We start from the raw sequence: 21,597 nt of genomic DNA on the forward strand, positions 1-21,597 counted from the left end.
CTTAGGGACATGGTTTAGTGGGCATGGTGGTGTTGGGTTGACAGTTGGACTGGATGATCTTAGAGGTCTCTTCCAACCTTAATGATTCTATGATTCTTACCTTTGGAAAAAAGTGCTCTCAAAGTGTTAAATACTTGTAAAAGCAAACCTCAATATATTTTTACCTACTAGGATTTCTTAGATGAATGTAACTTTCAAGCTGTAACTTATATTTTAATTAATAAAACAGATTTTTGTCAAGGAGACATTTAGGACTGTAGGACCTGTCATAAGGGCTGTTAATAAACAAAATAAATATTTCTGAAATGAAATGAACATCTGATCTTTTTATTAAAAATATTGCAGGCATGAGTTTGCAACGGTTCTTAAGATTCTTGTTTGGTGGTGGATATCTCTGAATTAAATTCCCCATGTTCTGTTAGTCTTTTATTACTAAGAAAAACCCTACTGATTTCAAAATAACCATATTGTTTATTGTTTATTTTTACAAGTCATGCATAATGTGTTACTTATTTCTCATTTTTCATAGCGAACACTGAGCAACTGGGAAAAAGGAGTTTACACAGACATATTTTCTCCTTTATTTTGACAGACTGTACTATAATTGTATTGTCAAACAATTCCATCACCATGTATTTTTAAAAATTGTTAGCATGATATAATATACCAACAGGAATGAAATGTAAAATGCAGACTAAGCTTAGTCTACTTAGCCAAACTATTTTTGAGTATTTCCCTGTTTCCTTCTTTACTTTCTCCCTCATCCAGAGCTATCCAGCTCTTTTTATACACTTTAATTGCAGTTAATGGGAAACAACTTTGCAAACCTCAAGGCCACTTCCTAAAAAAATACCTATTCCTTAAGATACAAGGAGTTAGCATGAAGCACAGTCGAATGAAGAGCCCTTCTCCAAAAAGCTCTAAGAGCCTGTTAACCTAATATAGAAATACAGAATCACTACTTACCCTATTTATTCAAATTCACTGGAAGAAAAACACTTTCAAGTTACATGTGTCATTTGCGCTTTGCCTCTTTGTTAACAAAAGTGAAAATTAGTCCACGGTTCCTAATCCTGTTTCCGGAAGAAGTGGTTCCACTTCACATTTAGAGATACAGCTTGACATTATTAATAAATTTTTTCACTGCTTAACAACCTAATATAAATTGCTTAGGTATTTGACATTAAATGCAGACCAAAAAGCTCTGTCAACCTTTATCAATCGTTAAAGAGGACAACAGGTTATTTGGAATTATGTCTTGCACATTTTATATACATGTTGTATACCTAAACCCAGTATGGTGGTTCTGACTAACAAGCTTTCTCTATTTAAGAAATGCTTTTTGATATACAAATGATCCATAGTTCTAGTGTGAGATGGTCTGTAGAGAAGCTCCCTCACAACCCAAGGCTTTCTGGAAGACTGTATTTGACCTTGAACTTTGCAACATAGGACTACTCTAAAATTTAAATGATCCTTATCATAACTAGTATTCCTCTGCACATTTTTACTATCCCAGATAGAGCAGCTGAAACAAGAGGCATAAATTTATCTGAGGTCTGCCATATTTTTTCTAGAAAAGACCTGTCCCAAGACAGACTGCTGCTGTTCTTCATACGTTAGTGCTACAGATGCAGAAGACGAAAGACCCAGAAAGGGAGCGCTCACTCCTGCTAAGGGCCTCCAGGTCAGTCTTCAGTGTGATTAGTACTGTGAAGGACAAGAATGTCTTTACACCTCTCTTTTTGTTTCCTCAAGCCTAAGTTGCTGCTTCTACCCTCAGAATGTTGTTACTACCTAGCAGTAGCTCCACCGGCTGCTCTCTGAGAGACTGTACCCACCAACACTTCAGAAGATCCTCAGAAGGGCAACTTTTAGCTGCCTACCATTCCTGGCTTCTCTAGTCTTAAAGGGCAAGAAAAATGGATAAGCGTGCACAATAATGTTGATACCATTGTTTCTGATGAATCAATCATTTGTGCAACTGATGGTGAAGATTCTTGCCATACATTGCACAAGACTTGGATGCAAAGTGTAATGTATTGCTGTGGCATCTCCTTTGTTCCTTTGGTTTGGTCAGAGTCCTTGAATACTTTCCAGGTTATTTTTCATGCAATTTGACTTAATTCTTGTAAATTCTTACTTACACTTTTGCATTTACCTAATAAAGAACACCTTCAGGCAGGTGTTCCCTGTTGAATACATGCAGCCAATTAACATAGAGTAAGCATTGTACTATGCCTCCTTGGCAAGCGCAGAAAAGAAATATGTATTTCCAACCCCCATCCAGTGTTTTATTCATTTGACTTTGAGAAATGTAATTCTATTCTTATTTACTCTGATGAAAATCAGATTTACTTCACAAAATCCTGTACAATAAAATGTGCTTAAACTGGATTAGAAACAAGACTCACAATTCATTAAATCAGAATTAAATTCAAGCTCCCATCCTCTAGCTAGGCTTGCCTCAAAGTACCTAGGCCTTCTTTCATAGCAGTCATATTGCTTTCAGAAAAACGTGAAACACATGGAGAAACCAGGTGTAAAGTAACCCTGTGTGACAGTAATAATATTTATTTCCATTTCTATTGCAGCTTTCATCTGAGGATCCCGAAGCACTTTGAGTATTCATTTAGTTTCACTGTATTGGTGAGCTTCATTATGTACATCGTACCCCGAGGCATAAAGAAATAAATGTCACAAACCAAGGACACAGTTCTGCTTTCCTTAAAATCAGTGGCAAATTTAATATTCTATTATTGGCAAGTTTTAGAATACAGATCAAGAATTCAGTTTCTCTATCCAGCTGACAACACTCCAAGCCAAATCCTGTTACAAACTCAGAGGGGTTTTTCCTGGTTTCTGCACTAGGTAACGTTTTTGCTTACAGTTAACAGTAGATTTTGTTCGACTTGTGTAGAAGAAATCTTGTGCTCTTCCCCAGTGCTAGGGTGTGGACTGAATTTACACAAGGCATTGCTGCTCAAGTTAAAAAAGCGCTATATCACAAAGAACAACAGAGCCAATAATCCATTCACTACATCTGAGATTTATTTAACCCACAGTTGAATGAGTCTTGAATATCAGAATCTAATACAGAGATTAAATAACGAAACATGTTTTCCACCTTTAATTTGTTGGACTAGAATTCCTTGTACCAATAAAGCTAGTGGGAATGTGTCCGTGCACCTGGAAAAAGACAACTTTCAACCAGCATGTTCTGAGACTAAGCAGAGGCAACCAGGTTCTCATTTCTTCTTATTTGAAGACTATATATCTTGCCTCAGTACAAAACCATCTTAAAACAAGTGCAGATTTTTTTTTCTGGATATATGCTGCCCTGACTATTGAGAAAGACCCAAAAAATATGTTATTCCTTTCAAGTTCAATACAGCATTCAGTTTACTACTTTTCTCCCCCTGAAGAACAAAAGAGGGTTTTTGTTCTCTAGACAAAATTACAAGTACCAAAATTCCACTAAGTATATGTTGTGGGGGACACAAGAATAGGTAAAAACAGTGTCTTTACCCTTCAGACTTCTGAGCAGCAAAGTGAAAAAAATGTTTTCAAAAATCACGTTAATTGAAAGAAACCTGCAAAAGGAACGCTTTAGTTTAAAAGCTATATTGTTTCTAATTAGAAGGTAGCATGTAAAACACACACTCTCACAGCTTGTCCACCAAGGGCATGAACTCCTATCTTGTTCACCAAGGGCATAAAGTCACATATGAATCACATTCATACAAAAGAAGGCATATGTAAATATTTGCTAAATTTAGTAATTATTTTTAAACATCTATCTTGGAGGAACCCTTGTTTTGTGAGCCTGGAAGATAGTAAAATATTACTAAATAAACCAGTAATTATCCAATAAAACTAAAAACAGATATATAAACCCTTCTAGCAGCTTGTTTTCAAGTCCAGAGTTAGAGAACACTTGAGATTTGAAGGGACCTCTGGAGATTATCTAGTCAACTTAGGCTCAGTGGTGTTTGTGTTATAGGAATACTACTAACCAATATAGGAAAAATTTCCTTTTTACGTCTTAGAATTAAACAGAAAACGTGAATCTACTTTTTTTTTCCTGCAATAGCAAAATGTGGTTACTTATGCCACACAGCATTATAGTGCTACATAAAAATCCAACCAGATGTACAATTTATCCAGAAACAGAATATCATTAAAGCATGAAATCTTAACGGGACTTAATACCTTTCTATAGTGATAATTAGATCTATTATGGTCAAAATCAGACACTCTACTATGAATCCATGATTCTATTTTGTTGCTGAAAATTGGTAGTGATTCCAAAAAAGTCAATGGATGTATGACAGTGTACATTGATATAGATGAGACATGGCAGTCCATAAAGATTACTTCATCAGGGAAAGAAAGGTCCAGGTCTCCAGGCCCAAATCTATAAAAAAGTGTATACACACACCTAAATTCCACAAAAATTAGTGAAGACAGGGATCTTAGTGCTTTTGAACATACAAACTTTTTTCAGATCCTTTCTTGGAGCTGAAAGCTTGGATTTCAAGTACGTGTTAGTACTCTACAAGTTTTTTACATGCAAAGTTATTTGAAATACTGACAAATTCTAAAGGCAGAAGGATTAAAAAAACAACAGAAGAAACAAAAAAAAAAAAAGAGGGACAGGGAATCACTCACGGTAGCCTGCTGCTTTTCTGCTTTCTCAGCTGCCTCATTAAGCTGCTTTTGAAAGGCCTCCTGGAGAGATTTCATTTCTTCCCTAGTTTGTTGAAAACACAGAACACAAACTTCATTACAAGTGTCCATTAAGAAATAATTCTTCAGATTCAAGAAAAGGCACTTTTAATTATTCAGAGTAACAGACGGGTGTATTGTGTCTATGTACCTTGCTAATAAAATCATAATGACCCCATGAACTATAGTGCAAACGCAAGACAAAAATTATCTATGAGGGAAATTGGCCACCTTTTACATCTACTGAGTAGCCTGCTGTCCAAAACATCTGCCAGTGTATAATTTCTAGGAAAAAGGATTGGCACCAAAAAAGCAAGGAAAGCGGGCTACTGAAAACGCACCAAAATGGAACCACACTATTATCAATAAGAACGAGTTTATACCTATTTTAAAATAAACAAACAAACAAATAATGCTCTGGTAAAATTCAACCTTCACCTGGCTCTTTCTAGAAACAAGCAACACAAAATTCAGTAGAAGATTCTGGCATACAGGAGAAAAAGCAAGACGACAATTACTTGGATTGGGTTTTATTTGAATCAAAAAAACCTTTGCATTACTGATGCAGTAAGAAATTCTCTGAATTGCAGCAGGCCGAGATCCTCTGCTGGCCATGTCTTTCTACCCACAGCATATGACACACTTTGGAGCTGTGGCAAAGTAGAAGAGTGGCATATTTCAACTGCAGAGCTTTTTCAGGGCTGTTGCTTGCACGGATAAACCTCCACAGAAGACCAACACAAAACTGGGTTTACACACAGATTAATAATTTAGCCCAGTGAAAACTAAACTGGAATGGCAACCATCTAGTTCATACAAGAACAGAACTTTTGAGCTGCTGGATCATATTTCTTGTTAGTCGATAACTCTACTACTTTTAGCAGTTTTGGGAACACTAGTACAGAACAGATTTAATTGAAATAGTGATTGGGCAGCATGAAAGGAATGCGCCATCAGCACAATACAACTCCCTTATCATATAGACAGATGTGATCATTTCACAGTGCTGATGGTGCACAGAAAGAATAAAACTTGAGGCATCATAGTAAGTGACCGAGTTTTACTTGCAACTTAGGAAGTATTGAAGAATTCACACAAAAGGGATTAAAAAAATAATAATTCTAAGTTGAAGTCAGCAGACCTACATCTACTTACACAAGCTGAGATTCCAGCACTCTAAACTTCACTGTATCATCCATCATTGCAGAGAATAATCAAAGTAGTGCTCACAGACCGAACGCAGCTCATGTTTGTCCGAAGAAAGTCGATCATAAGATTAATATTGGGATATATTTTGAATTTTGGTTCAAATATAATAGATTTAAGCATAACAGTATGTTCACTGCTCTTCCCTTACTCCAGGTGAAGTACAGCCTGAGGCTCTTGGCAAATAAACTGTGACCCTTCCTTAGGGAAATTCTATGAGGGAGATTCCCTGGCACATTTTTAACACCTCCTTCTTACACTAAACTTCTACACCTCTCTGGAAGTGAAATCCAGTAAGCCTGTAAACAGCTGTCAAGTACCTGCAGTAGCTCCAAGGCATTTTCTTGGAGTATACTGTAAAAGCCTTTTATTTTCTGAAGGAGGGTGAGGGCCGCTCAGCAGCATATTGAACTGATCCAGGGTCTATCTCTGGGAACTGCTGTTGAGCAGTATACTCAATAGCTGAATCCCTCCGAAGCAAAAGTCAACATGTACTTTTGGGTGGACCTTGTGAGTCTTTAAGGGGTGATTTAAGGAGGAGATTAGGAAGAATACTTGTAGTATGTAGTAAAATTTTCCCTTAGCAGACTCAATTTTCCCATCTGCAACTAAGATCTATTTACTGAATAGTCCATTAATACTTTTAATCAATTAATCTCGCTATTTCATAAAAGCTGCACAACAATCAAACCACTACAAAAACACATTCATGTATGAAGGATTGAGTTCGCGACAAGGGCAGCTATGATGCTGAGATGTATGCCCTCACAGTTGCACCCAAGCCATATAAGTGTTTAAATAAGACATTAGCTGAAGTCTTGCTTTCATCATTTAATAGGTTTGTCTGGAATACCTGAAAGACTCTTATGTGTCTGATCCTTCTCTATCAAAGTAAAAATGAGAACTTCTAGGAGTATTGTATTATGGATCTTATTTGTTGTGTATTGAAGAACTGAAGGTCATTTTATCACTAGCCTTCTCTATAGCAATGCAATTTCATATGTACTTCTATTAAATACAATATCAGCAATAAGATGGCCATGGGATGCAAGTATTGCATTTCTAACAATGAAAGAAGTATGAACCTTATTAATTTTTTAAATATTTTTTTTTCCTAAGGAAAAAGATGGAAGTACAGGTACATTCATTATATAATATTGTTTCAGCAAAAGTGATCCCTATGTTAGTTACATTTTCTTGTTACTAAAACTGTATTGATGTTGTTATTTGCTGGTCTGAATTCCAAGAATTAAGAGAAGCAGAATGATGAGTTACTTGCGGTGAAGGACTAGGGGACTTGAGACTAAGGACTAGGCTGGGAACTTGCATTCCCAGCCATGGAAACTCATTATTTCTTAAGTGCTCAATGAATAATTTGAAGTGAATACTTCTCTCTCCTTCTATCTGCCTTCCTCACAGATACCCAGTACAAGTATTCCTACATTTGCACAATGACTAGTGATTTTGAGTGTCTACATGCATGAATATTTAATTAAGAGGCCTGAATAAATATATATCACCATCTCTATATTCAGAGATTGAGATACTTCAATAATTTAATTAACTGGGCATTACCAACCACTTGTAATTTTCTAAAACTTTTGATTTCATTCTTTTTAAGAGAAAATTTCATGACTAAACCTTCCTGAGAAATTAAAAAACCCTTTCTTTAGCAGATTTGTTTCAAAAACTTCCCAAAGCAGCGTTCCCTGCCCTTATCTTACTGTTATAATCAGCAGACTCTGGAATACAGTAGTGTTTATAGATTAAAGTAAAAGGAAAGATGGAATCTCCTAGTCTGATAGTTTTCAGTCTGGAAACAGAAAGAGAAGGGAGGAGGTGAGGGGGTCTTACCTTTGCTTTTGACCCAGTTCCAGAAGTTTCTGCACATCACTTTTGGCTGATGCTTCATCATTTTTCAAAGACTGATAGCAAAGGAAGAACTCTATTACCAAAGAGAACTTTAATATTATTCATCTGAGAAATGATTAATTTGGTCCTCTTTCATAAAATGCTCCCGGTGAATTACAGATATTACCATTTGTGAGAAACGGAGGAATAGCCTGACTTTTCTTTTACCGTAACTCAGCACAACTAACTGTACACAGCTGTTTTTCAAATATTAAATGACAGCTGATCAAATAAGTAGATTTAGAAACAAACAAATGACTAAAAGCATTAGGATTGTATGACAAAGATAAGTGTGTATATACAGAAGATAATACTACAGCTCTTTGCCTATATCTGGATCTCTGCAGCGTTGAGTCTAAGATCTCTCATGGTATAATTTTGCCGAGTACTACCTTCAACTGTGCTGCGTAAGAAATCCCATTCTCAAATAACTTTGTTACAAGGAGAAACCTATTACTCCATTATTGTAGGTGTGGTGTTCTTTTTAAAGAGTGTTAAAGAACTTAAAAAAAAAAAGGAGAAAAAGGTTCAATGGCCACAGTTCTCATTAATTAGAACCAGAGAAGTCTGAAATATAAGACAATATAATAATATAATATAGCACAGTATCGAGACACAATACCAGCTTTCTCCTGTGAGATACAGGGATTCTACTCCTTATATTTTTCCCATCTAGCTTACATCAACATGACAATAAAAATGCAATGTCAGGAAAATACCGTCCTTGAAAATGGCATGACAAACAGAGACAAATCTCAACTGATAACGAGTCTGAATGTTTTCACCAGACCAACAGACTATATCTGGAAAAGACAGGCACGCTCTTAAGCGAACATCTGGTGATTTCCAGACCTCAAATCCAGAGCAGGATTTTTAATCTACTTTTCACTCTGAGGAGCTGATTTGACTCCAGAGTTATTCTGACTATTGCCCTTTCAGTCTACCCATGACACCCCAAAACCTCCAAAATTAAATACAGAGGGGTCTCAGCTCTAGCCGCAGGCTCATCTAGCACAATTTGTCAGCTAAGCTTGTAAAGTAACGCCTTGTGGTAAACCCAGTCAGTCCGTGTAGATGGCATGTCAGGTAGGTAAAGTAAGCAGCTAAACTAGGCTGAGTATATATAACTCATCAGCAAAGGTGCAACCTGCAACAGCAAAGGAAATCCTTTTATAGTAGCTGCCAGGACAAACGTGTGGTAACTCCACTAAAACAGCTTATTCTTTCTCCTTCCCTTCCTTTTTTGTTCTACTGTGCTCTATTTTCATATTTTCTTTATTTTTTGAGTAAGTGGACAAAGGGCCCAACTCATTAGGACTACGTTTTCCATAAAAACATCGGGTTTATGTTAAGTACAAGATCAAAAAAAGATCAACAAATTAATAATTATTCACATATTTAAAAAAAAAAGGCCACACATTTTTTGTAATAAATAGATACCAATATGAAAAAGTCAAGGTAAGTAATCCTACAGAAACCAAGACAGAACCTAACCTGGAGGTTTACTTTGATTCCCTCAAGTTCTTTAGAAGTCTTCGACAGTTGACGAAGGATATTGCTCCTTTCCTTAAAGATTTCTTTCAGCTGTCTTTCCAGTTCTTCATAGCCCTGTCTAACACAGAAAATAAAAGCATGAGATCTTCTCAAAACATTTCTCAATGCATTTGAAAACAGTCTTAGTTGATCCAAATTGAATTAATTCTAACACTCTTTATAGATTCCAAATTGGAGTGTGTGCCCCTGTTCACCTATATAATAACTGGATTTCATCCAATGTAGATAAATAGATGTTTTATATGTCAAAATGATGTGCTGCATCTGAGTATACAAATTATCAGACTGAAACACTGCAAATATTACAGACTGTATATTGTCTCTGGTGAACAGAAGACAGAAAGGATGTCTTTAACAGGACTGATGGTACATAGCATGAGATTTTTCTTGTTTTAAAAGATATTCCATGCAAGAAACCAAGCAAAACTTTGAAAGTATGAAGTTTTGTGACACCCAGTAATTTGAGGGAAGGATGATTCAGATCTATTTTAACTTTGTAAAATTTATTTCATTCCACAATTTCTCCTCACTTAAACCTCCTTACAGTATAAACTAGAACTGACCAATATGCTAAGAGGAATCAAACCTAATTATTAATTAATGGGTAAGTCAAAATATTCTATCCTTTTTGTCCTGGTTTTGGCTGGGATAGAGTTAATTTTCTTCCTAGTAGCTGGTACAGTGCTGTGTTTTGGATTTAGCATGAGAATAATGTGGTAACACACTGATGTTCTACTTGTTGCTAAGCAGTGTTTATACTAAGTCAAGGACTTTTCAGCTTCCCATACTCTGCCAGCGAAGAGGTGCACAAGAAGCTGGGAGGGGGCACAGCCGGGACAGCTGACCCAAACTGGCCCAAGGGCTATTCCATACCATGTGACGTCATGCTCAGTATATAAGCTGGGGGGAGGTGGCTGGGGGACAGTGACCTCTGCTCAGGGACTGGCTGGGTGTCGGTCCACAGGTGGTGAGCAGTTGCATCACTTGTTCCTCCTGGGTTTTGTTCCCCTCTCTCTGCTGTTGTTTTCCTTTTCATTACAATTTATTATTATTACTATTTTATTTCAATTATTAAACCATCTTTATCTCAACCCACGAGTTTTCTTACTTTTGCTCTTCCAATTCTCTCCCCCATCCCACCGGGGGGGCAGGGAGGGTGAGCGAGCGGCTGTGTGGTGCTTGGTTGCTGACTGAGGTTAAACCATGACACTTCAAAATGGTAATTTTTACTTGGAATGTAACTATGCATTTTAAAGTTATTATAAAATCCACAATGAAATAAGTCCAACACATACTGGTTTAGGTTGAATGAAATACAGATCCAACTCTCATACTCCATTTCAGAAAAAAAGCAAACTTTACAGCTATTTCTAAACCAACATACTTTTTCATTTAAAATTGTCATTTTGAGGAAGACTGATCAGTGATTTGAAACATCCATTCCTTCTACAACTTAATTTCCCCCCACCACCACCCTTGCTGTACCTCTGGTTCTAAGAAGGGGTAAAAAAGAATGTCAACTGCAACATGTCAGTACTATTTTATTATCAGATCCAAGACCCTGAAGTTAAACAGGGATCTTAACACTCTTTTAATGGATTTTGAATACACACTTTAGCAAAGAAACTCAGTAAAGCAAATTAAATACACTATCTAATATTAGTCATATTTTAGCAATAGACAGCTCACAAAATATGATAGATTTATGAAAAATGAAAAATATTCTATATTAAATGATACTTTGGATACCTGGAAGAGAAGAAAGTGAATAAAACGTCTTTTTCATCAACACAAGACTTTAGGCAAAGAATCTTAACCTTATATTGACGTTTCAGCAATAATTATTTTCAGCTTTGACAGAATGTTGCAAATTAAAAAGTGTAGAGTTCTTTGAGTTTGCATCTCTAATGAAACACAAAACATCTCCAACTTCTTGCTGCTGCAAAATAAGAGATGTTTTGGTCTGCAATGTAGCACCCAACTCTTTCAGTAAAGATCTTCAGCACAATCGCTAGGTCAACTGTTTAATTTTACAGTAGAAGTTCTCTTTTAGATGAAAGTTGAAACAGAAAAGAGTAGAGAGATTTCATCCCCCCCAAAAAAAAAAAATTAAGTTTTCCCAGGATGGTAAAATAAAAACTACAATATTTCTAATATGTTTTGTAGCTGGTAGATAAAAAGCTCAGCTGTCAGTAAAATATTTTATTCTCTTCATAAGTTTTGCTTTTTCTTTCAATATGTGGATGAACTATATTTCAAAACACAGTGGTTTCAGACCATTTCGATTACGTTCATCCACCAGAGGAAAGGAAAAACTGCAGATCTAGTGGGGGAACAAGAAGTACCTCTGAGAATGACTGTAAGAAGACATGGGGTGAAGTCAGCGTAAGGAGATAATGCCAGGACTCAGCTATGCTTACCTACTAGTAACTAAACAGCACTCATAAGTAATCTGGTTATCCTTGATATCGATAACTAATGTTATAAAAAATAAATTATCTCAAATAGAGGTCACACAGTCGAACACATCATGGGTTTACAGGAAAATCTATATAACAAGACTATGAACCTTCCAGAATTTAGCATTATTTACATAGAGGGTTTGCTTCAAATTTTTCTATCAAATTGAATGAAAGAACCTAGATGGATTAAATCTAGCTAGTGCTAGAATACCTGATAAATATTAGCATTCTGGTCATTACATGCAATGTAAATAAAATCTCCTGCATTAAGTTTTATACAGAAACACCTACAGGTTTTTTTGTTAGCACTCCAGCTATGCATGATTGTAAACAAGGTATACATCACTGTAAAAGAGCTGGCTCACCTCAGCAGTAACAACATTATGTGTAATCAGCCTGACAAGCTTCAGAGAACACTCCCATTTTAATTTGCTGATGAACAGAGGTCAAGGAGGGATTTCCTCCTGCTAAAGTAATCAGGTAGTTTCAATAAGGTCATTGCTTCCATTCCTCTTTAAGCAGCACAAACAGTGCTAGGCTTGATGGTGTCTTTTGCCATTGAAATGTCATTCTTTTGTTTAAAGTTAAACCCTGCATTTAAAAAAAAAAAACAAAACACCCAAACTGCAAGCGGTAACACTGTCCTAACCATCACTTTAAAGTAACACCACCACCCCCAATTCCAGTTTAGCTTGAGCATTTAAAGGTCATCTGTCCCAAGCAGCCAATTATGCTGTCCCATGGGTATTCAGTTGGCACAGGTTTCACTCTATTGTCTTGTAAATACTGATACATAACCATTTGCATAAACTAGAACATTTCCCGAATTTTAAAATTAAATATGAACTATGCATGCACTTATATTTTCCTTCGTATTGTATTTTATGACACACTAGGCAGAGAGGAGGAGACAAAAAGCTAACAATTTACCACTGTGAGTCACAAAACAAACTAAACCTTCAGAACTCTCAGAAGATAATTTTAAAAAAGGAAAGAAGAGTGAAGATACAAAACATACCTATCAGATCTATTAACTATTAGATCCTCAAAGGTTTTAAATTCTGGACAATATTATCTCCGATATCAAGCTTTGACTCTTAGCATTGTGTCCAAGAACAGTGCCCTTGTATTTGAAGACAGTAAAATTCAACTTTGCACCTGTGTGATAGCCAACAAACCCTTAGATTAGCCCATCTATTTTGATGACCCCAATTTCTACATTGCAAACTTGTGTCATTTCGACCAACGAAGTGCAATTCAAGTGAAAAAAGGTAAATTTGTAAATACAGTGGTCTAATCATGAATCAGGTTATTCAAGAATTCCTGTATTCTTCCACAAATCTGAACATACCTTTACTTTTACACTTCAAACCCTATTCTGAGAATCCTGTTAAGGAAAGATCCATGGTCAATTGGTTTTCTAATTCTTCCCTTCTCGAATTTCAAATAACCAAATTTTAGTCTCCCACTCTTTGGAAGGCTTCACACACATAGATGCAATATAATTGTAAGTATGGATAGGCAGGCCATTCTAGAAGTAAATTCACTTTTCCACATCAGCACGCCCATACTCTCCAGCTGTGCTGCTATATGAAAAGCATAGTGTTTTTTCTGAAGCTAATGTTAGATTAAAAAAAATTATTTCCACCATTATTTCTTTCCTATTTGAAAACACATAAATCACTATATATATAATCACAAATACAGAATTTTGTCCTGATGAATATCAGCAAACTCCTCTGAATTTGATTAACTAACAAGAAGATTATTTGTCTAATTAAGAAGAAACTGCAAGATGTAAAGCAATTGGACCAGATATCAACAAGACTTAAACAGCATAATTCCTCTGAATTCAGAGAAGATTTAAATTGAAAGAACACCTAATCTATATCTAGGTACCTGAATGAAACACACAGCTCTTTAAAAGGATGGCATCATCCCTCACCATGTGGGAGAAAGTAAGGGAAGGAATTTTGGTAGGAACACAGTGAAATGTTAAACTCAATGACAAATTATGGGGGTGTGGAGGGAGAGTGGATTCTTGCAGCCAGAAAAATAAGCTCTAAACTGAATAATTTACTTATGCTGAACTTGGATGCCACTTTTGTACTGCAGTACAATTCTGGAAGAAGTTGACTCAATGAACGTGATGTGTCACCACTGTACCACCCTGCCACAAACACCATGAAGTCCCAGGGACTTTCCAAAATCTTCCAATCCTCAAAAACTGCCAGGGTTCTCTACTCATTTTGCAGTATAATTACACGTGCCCAAAATAAGTTAAACCCATTCCTAGGAAACTCCTCTAAGTAATTATACACAGATTAAATCTGTTCTCTGAATATCAGGTTACACCAGTTACACCATTCTGAAAAATAAAGAGTCATTATCAGCACATCTACCTGGGATTAAAATGACTATTTATCATTGTAGCACATGAATGTGCTGTTAAAAACGTTCATTATGAAACAGAACAATCTAGCAATACTCTGCACGTTAACATCATCTGTAGCACTCCAATTGCAAGTTGTTTCATTTTTACCATCAGCCTATTGATGTAGTGTCAGTGTAAATTCCAGTATCATTTGTTTTCAGGGAATGATATTCACTTATAGCTTTAAGCTTAGTCAGCTGTTTTGACTCTTCTGTTATTCTTAGTGACATGATTTAATAGATTATAGCAAACATTTCAACAGCTTCTAATTTTCAGTATGCAACAGAGACAAATGCCTAATAATTAGGAAAACTTGTGCCCCAGAGATCACTCCACCTCTGACTTATTTCCTTAAATATTAGAAGTTAAGCTTTTAGTCTTCAAAATAAGGATTGAGTTTATTTCTCACTGAATAATATGTACTATGTCAGGACAAAGTAAAATTGATTTTGTTTTCCCACTAGGTTTACAAAGCCTGTCTTTGAAATAAAACTTTTATAAAGATATCCTTTATTTATGGTACATAAATGTCCCTGACTGAAAAAAACCCAACCCTTAAAACAAGAGAAAATTGAAATACAGTCTGCAATTTAAGACAAAACTTACACAGATGTCTCTTTCAGGAAATCTGTTGTCAGTCATATTCCTCAAGCTACTCTTTCTTTTTTTTAAATTTTCCTGCTATAATTGAAATTAATATCTTAGGGCATCCAACTGTAAATTCTAAGAAAATTAGGTGAGATGATGATAAGGTCACAGCCTCATGGGTTTGGCTATTTTTTTAAAGCAGCAATAGTTAAGAAAAGAGTAGACTGTATTCCTTTTCATGCATCATAAACAGTAAATACTGCTTACAAAGTACACTGCAAAGTGCATGATTGCTCAGGTGTTTCTAAAGCAATCTTTTAAAGATATTCTTGGTGGCAGATGTGTACACATGAATGTGGTCTATATTCAAGTGAGAAAAAAATCATCATAATTGTAAATCAACATATCTGGAAGTTGAAGATAAGAATCTTTAAAAATTGTAAAATAGGCAAACAGACAGAAATCATTGACAATGATAACAGAGCACTGCAATGCTGCTTTTTCTCTCTAAATATGAGCATTTTTTATCTAGAAATTCAGCGGGAGGGAAGTAATTCATTAATGATCAGCAAACAACAGAATGATCAGGTTATCTAAATAAAGTATGCAATATATACTATATATAATTATAGTGTGTGTATATATATAATATACTGTAATAGTATCTAACCTACTTTTATCTGATTTCAGTCGATTCTGAATTAACAATGACATTTGGAAAAAATCATATAAGCATTAAGTTGATCAGCAGATAAGCTCTTGCTGAAATCCAGCCTTTGTCAGATACAACCATTCTCCATACTCAAATGGCATTTACGCTCTGTGTTTTGTATTTGGGCATTATGTGAACACTGCGTTTTGGGGTGCGGGGAAGGGAGAGAAAAATGAACACAAAAACTTGGGGATTTAGGCGAGTCAAGAAAAATTTTTATTTATCTGACCTTCATAATTTGTGCAAAATATTTGATTGGAATGTTTCAGCCCTACCTACTGAAAATAATGTATGATCCTGTGGTCCAGGCTTGATTTATTAATGGTTCAAATAAAAATCACATTGTCAGTACCTATATGACTATAGCAGGTTATGACTGCTTAAGTAGACTTAAGTGCCCAACCTATTCTAACTTTAATAGCCCACAAAATGGTAGCAGTGCTGGTGCATTTTATTTGGTTTCTACACAGCTAGCAGCTAGAGAATCAGGCCCTTTGCATCTATTTCCCCCTCACTTTTTAATGCACTCATCGTAAATAAACCAAAACAATCTAGCACCTTTTTGGCAGACTCTTGGCCGTGTAGAATCAATGACTCATCAGGGAAAAGATGCAACTGTCAGTTCCCATCAATGAGTAAAGGAGCAAAAGGAGATTCCTGAAAACTTGCAGCTGGCATAGATACCTGGCCCCAGGAAATGACGCAGCAAGTTGAATCTTCATGTATAATGTGATACTGAAAATAATGACACAAAGAAAAGAAAAACAACTTGTACTAATCCACTGAAAAGTGCACAGGCCACAAAAGCAAAAAGTTATCATCATGAGGAAGGACTGTACAGAACCCTGCGATTGACCCCACAGAAAAAGAACCCCTCCTCCCAAACATACAAATAGGTGTGATTGGCCTTTTTTCTTCTTCAAGCTATCATTCAGCAGGCACTTCACCTACAGCAATGAATCCTTACTGGATTTATACAGTTGTAATACGGAACAGACATAATCTGAAAAGGAAGTTATTAAACTCTTTACAACTATTCAAATATAGACTGCATAAATATGGACTTGTCCTCTGTATGTAGAGTTGACTTTTCACATCAGTTCTACAGGATTTAGTGTTTAATAGGAAATTCATTCACACTAAAACCATTCTTTTTCTGATAGCTAACACCCTTTTCAGTTCTGATATTCTTCATCCTTTATGTCCGTGTTGCCTTTGGGTCCGATTTTCTGCCACACATCTAAAATATCTGACTATGACCTCAACGTTATTACCCTTAAATACAGCACTGTTACACTAGTCTCCTCAGATAACCAGCAATGCTTTTTTCCAACATTTCTTACAATACAGTCAGATTAACATTTCTGTCTCAGCTAGCCATATAATTTATTCTCGTAGTTGTTTTGGAATTTTACATTTAATTCTGCTGTTTAATAAAAAAAGAACCTACCAACATCATGACATCTATAGGAAATTTCACACTCTAAGCTGTTATCTCAATTGATATAAAATTGAAATATTTCTACTTTACCTGACAAAACTGTCAATGGGTATCCTCTGAAAGTATATTTCACTGTTTAATAACTTAGTTTAGTAAAGTTCACTGATCAGCTATAATCAAGTTTTAGAAATTGAACTTGTAAAACTTTTTATTAATTAATCAAGAGGCAACAAGATGAGAAATTGGTCCCAGATCATTTGATTCTATATACATAACCATGCACAGACACACACAAAATGTATACATATATAAACATGCACACAAATGAGATGTATAAACCTAGGGCTAATGCATTTCTAGGCAGAGACATGCCACAGGACTGTTCTTTTTAAATTCAAGCTGGAATCTTATAATCATGCTAGGAACGTGCATAGTGAGATCAGCTGGCAGTATGATCTAGATTTGCCAGAGTCCACTCAACATTTTTACTGGCTGTGCAAGGGCAAACAACACAGTATAGCTTAGCTAGTTAAATTAACTTCCCCTACTCTATTTTTAAAAATAAATGTGACTTGTCTTAATGATAAGCTACCCACTTTGTGTCATGTGGCACTTCTCAAAAATCTAATACTACTGTTAGGTTTATTGCATTAATAAACCATACCGTGATTTTTTAAAATATATGAGTAAATCGTTTTTCAAATTAGCATCTTAAGTCAGCATAAAGGTGATATTGGTAGTTAAGGGTCTCACGTGCTTGACTAACCCTTCATTTACCACCAAGATCCTAAATTCCTTACCAGTTCCTACCCAGCACCACAAACACCTAAACATCTTCCGTGTTACTAGAAATTAAATACTGACACTGCTGAATTGCTCAGAGCCACAAGAAAAGAACAAGGAGGCGCTGAACCCATGGTCTGGTGACCAAGCATGTATCTGGTTTATGGAAAACGCAAGTTAAATGCTGATCTTTTAGTATTTATTGAGTATTTATTAGGGCAGGGAGAAAAGCCAAAGCAACGAGCAGTGTGAAAATTAGTGTTCTCCTACACTTACAGAGACCTGGGAGGGCCTGGAAGTTGTATTGATAATATAAACAGTAATTAGAAAATAGTTGTGATTTCTGCGAAGGGATTCTGAATTCCCTTCACTGAAGTGAATGCCACAAAGATTCCCAAACAAGGCAGCCCAGACCAGCTGCCTCTGCGGTCCTTCAACACCAAGGGCGTCCCGTTTACACAACTTATGCACAAAAGTTAACTCCAGCCTGACATGGGCTAATCCCTTTATATTCTGTGATATTTGAAGGAGAGGAACAATCCCTTCAGACAGGGAACACAGTGACTTGGGCCCGAATCACTCTCTAGCAAGATTTGTCTCTCCCACTGACTGCAGAGGAAGCCTAGTGATAAGCATCATCAGGGTAATGTTTTCTGTGAAAGACCGAAGACGGAACAAAGCTGCTGAATATAACAACTGAATTCAGCCAGTACAGTAGTAATTGCACAAATACCCAGACCACAACAGTAAACCAACAAACATAGCTGTCGTACTGACAGTAGAGTAGTGATACCGATAAAGACTGGCAGACTGCCCGCTCACACCAGGGCTGCCCACACGGGCTCACTCACGTTGAGCAGCCGCTGCTGCCAAAGCCTAGTGACTTGTTAGAAAGGCATCACCTTTGAACATAGCTTTAGTTACAGATTTTCAAAATCCTTACTCTGCTTAAGGATTTAGGGAAGATGTATCTGCACCTCCATTGCTAGTCCACCTGTCTAACATGTTTGAGATAGCAGGTATTAACAAAATAATTGGGTTACCAGCAACAGATATATATGTTAAAATTTGGAAGAAAGACATTTCCTTGCTATTTTAACTCCTATCATTACAAAATATCATTATATTAGATTTGTCTTGTAGCAACAAATTTCCTAAGTTTTTTTCCAAATACTCCCAATTTCCAAATTATCTATTTTTCCAATTTCACAATTTCCAAATATTTAAAATTGCTGTTGCAGCCTAACTTCTCAAATGCAGCCCATTCTCCTCAAATGTGAATAAAACAGTCTGTTCAGTATAATTCTTCCTCTCTTCTTTCACATGCTCTGGTGCTAATGTGATTCAACCTAGATCATTACAAAAAATAAATATTTTTTTCAACTGAAGAAATGAAAACGCCACCATTTGATTAAAATTGTTCCAGACATTCTTACAAAAATTTAGAAATTCAAGATGAAAAACTTTATTGAATATTCTATTGTCTTCTCCTGCTGAGAACCTTACTGTTCTCTGTTGTACAGTTTATAGTGTTTCAGCCCTTTAAGTTTCACAATGGCTCAAAGCCTTGGAACTTCTGCCACCACCTCTGGAAGGTATTTCCACAATCTACCAAAATCAGAATATTAAAAAAAAAAGTTTCCTAACTTTAAGTCTATATTTTCCCTTTTTTCACGTTTTTTCCCTGAATCATGGAAACTCTTGCCAGCAAATCTGTCGCATTCAATTTTACAGTCTCCTGTCACCTTTTCCTCCTTCATGGTCCTATGAATTAAAATATGCTAAGCACATAAAGAGTAAAGACAACCTCATGGTTGGAAAGGCATCAAATGTAAACAACTTATTTTCTTATTGTGTTTGGTAGGCAAGTCGTATGGCTAGTTTAATACTTAGATTTTGTTTATGCACTTTGACATCTGAGATTAAGAAATATCACCAGTACCAGAGTCTGACCTGCTGCTGAACCTGGCTGACCTGGAACGACTGAGTGTAGTCAGTTATAGTCAGAGAACGGTAGGTCTGCATGTCTTCTGCTTTGAGAGTGAATATTTCTTATTTTTAATTCAATTTTCAAATCAATCGGGACATCTCACTCTAAAATATTACTTCAATATGTCAATATATCACCGAACCAAACATTATTACCACAAAATATTAATTAATAATTGCATATTGATTACATGATTCCCAGAAGATAGGGTGTAAAGTGTGCTACACTGTGGATGTCCCACAACTGTAAAAAGAATTTTTAAAAAAAAAGGCAACAAGAGCATGAGGTGAACTTGTTGCATAATTGGTGCTACTAAATTAACAGGATAAAATAAAGGATAAAACTAGCACAGATATTATCAACGTAAAGTGTGCTACACTGTGGATGTCCCACAACTGTAAAAAGAATTAAAAAAAAAAAGGCATCAAGAGCATGAGGTGAACTTGTTGCATAATTGGTGCTACTAAATTAACAGGATAAAATAAAGGATAAAACTAGCATAGATATTATCAACACATTGTTGGCAAATCCAAAAAAAGGCATCGTAGCACACCATTGAGCCCACGCTTCTGAGGACTGTCTCATATTACCTGGCGGTCAGCACTATGTTAAATTGTCTTCTTACTAGCTTAGAGTGGTGGCAGGGCAAGCATGTGTCTGTCTGAAACAGACAATATCGATAACCTGATAAAAACAACTTTTTCTGTATAGAAATTGTTACAAAAGCCACATAATATAAGAAATATATGGAAGTTCTTCTCCTGTCTCCCAGACATCAGTAGAAAATTTGTCAGTTTTAGCTGACTCTTCTGACATCGCATCCTTGGTCTTACAATATTAAAGCCTCATCCAGGGGAATACCAGAATCTGTCCTGGACTCTTGGTAAACTTTTCAAAACCATCTGGGGGTAGCTTGCCTGCAGTAAACCTCCTCTTTTTCTTTTTTTAATACATTGGCTAGATTATTATGCAAAATAAAAATCCCGCAAATCCCTTCAGAAGACTACTTTTTGAAGGAAACACAGTAGGAATATTCTGTTCTACGTAGCAGAAGGATTTTAGATACTTGTTTTACTCAAACTCGCACGAAATGAGAAAAGTGAAACCCGAGCTCCTTATAATGGATAAGTCACCCGCTCAGCAATTCTGCTAGCAGGTCTGTCCTTGCACCTGCTCTTCACCCCTTTATAGTGGCACTAGAACAATAAGCAGAATAGACAGAAGCAATTGTATAGTTCATTTTCTGCCAGAAAGGACAACTTTGAACAATTTACCATTAAATTTGTCTTTATGGTATCAAACCACCTTTAACTTTTTTCACTCCACTGTGAAAACAGATTATCTCAAGATACTATTATCCTTGTGCTTGTACAAAACACAGGACCGTGCATGCTGCGACTCATTTCTTTCGGATCTTTAATATATTAAAAAAACAATTGAAATAACTCTTTATTAGTTTTGTTTGTATTGGCACAGTGATGATGCTGTTCCTCTGACACATCTAGGATGTCTTTTTCACTTCTGATTACATAACTTATAAAAATTATTCTCCACGTCTTGAACTGTGTCCTCACTAAACTTCAAACCCTTGCTTAAAATACTTAAAAAGCCTAATTATATAAGTGCTATTCTGGATAAAAATCCATGTTCTTACAAGCTGTACTTAACTGGAGGCCCCTAGTCTATTGAGAACAATTGAATTTGGTTTTGTTGCTACTATATTAGGCATGTTTCTTGAATTGTACAGATGTACTGATTTTCTATTTTAAATATAATTAAATAGTAGCC

At 36.0% G+C, this 21,597-nt stretch overlaps 1 protein-coding gene across 1 annotated transcript in view; it reads right to left on the bottom strand.

Annotated features, from left to right (window-relative positions):
* Positions 1–21,597, bottom strand: part of LUZP2 (leucine zipper protein 2) — a 204,765-nt gene that overhangs the window by 102,698 nt on the left and 80,470 nt on the right. Inside the window, exons 2-4 of the mRNA XM_009288871.1 lie at positions 9,340–9,457; positions 7,789–7,859; positions 4,672–4,753 (exon numbers count right to left, since the gene is read on the bottom strand). Coding sequence (XP_009287146.1) covers positions 4,672–4,753; positions 7,789–7,859; positions 9,340–9,457 — 271 coding nt within the window. The remainder of the gene's footprint in view (positions 1–4,671; positions 4,754–7,788; positions 7,860–9,339; positions 9,458–21,597) is intronic.

Source organism: Aptenodytes forsteri, unplaced genomic scaffold (genome assembly GCF_000699145.1).
Source record: "Aptenodytes forsteri isolate BGI_AS27 unplaced genomic scaffold, ASM69914v1 Scaffold8, whole genome shotgun sequence".
NCBI lineage: Eukaryota > Metazoa > Chordata > Aves > Sphenisciformes > Spheniscidae > Aptenodytes > Aptenodytes forsteri.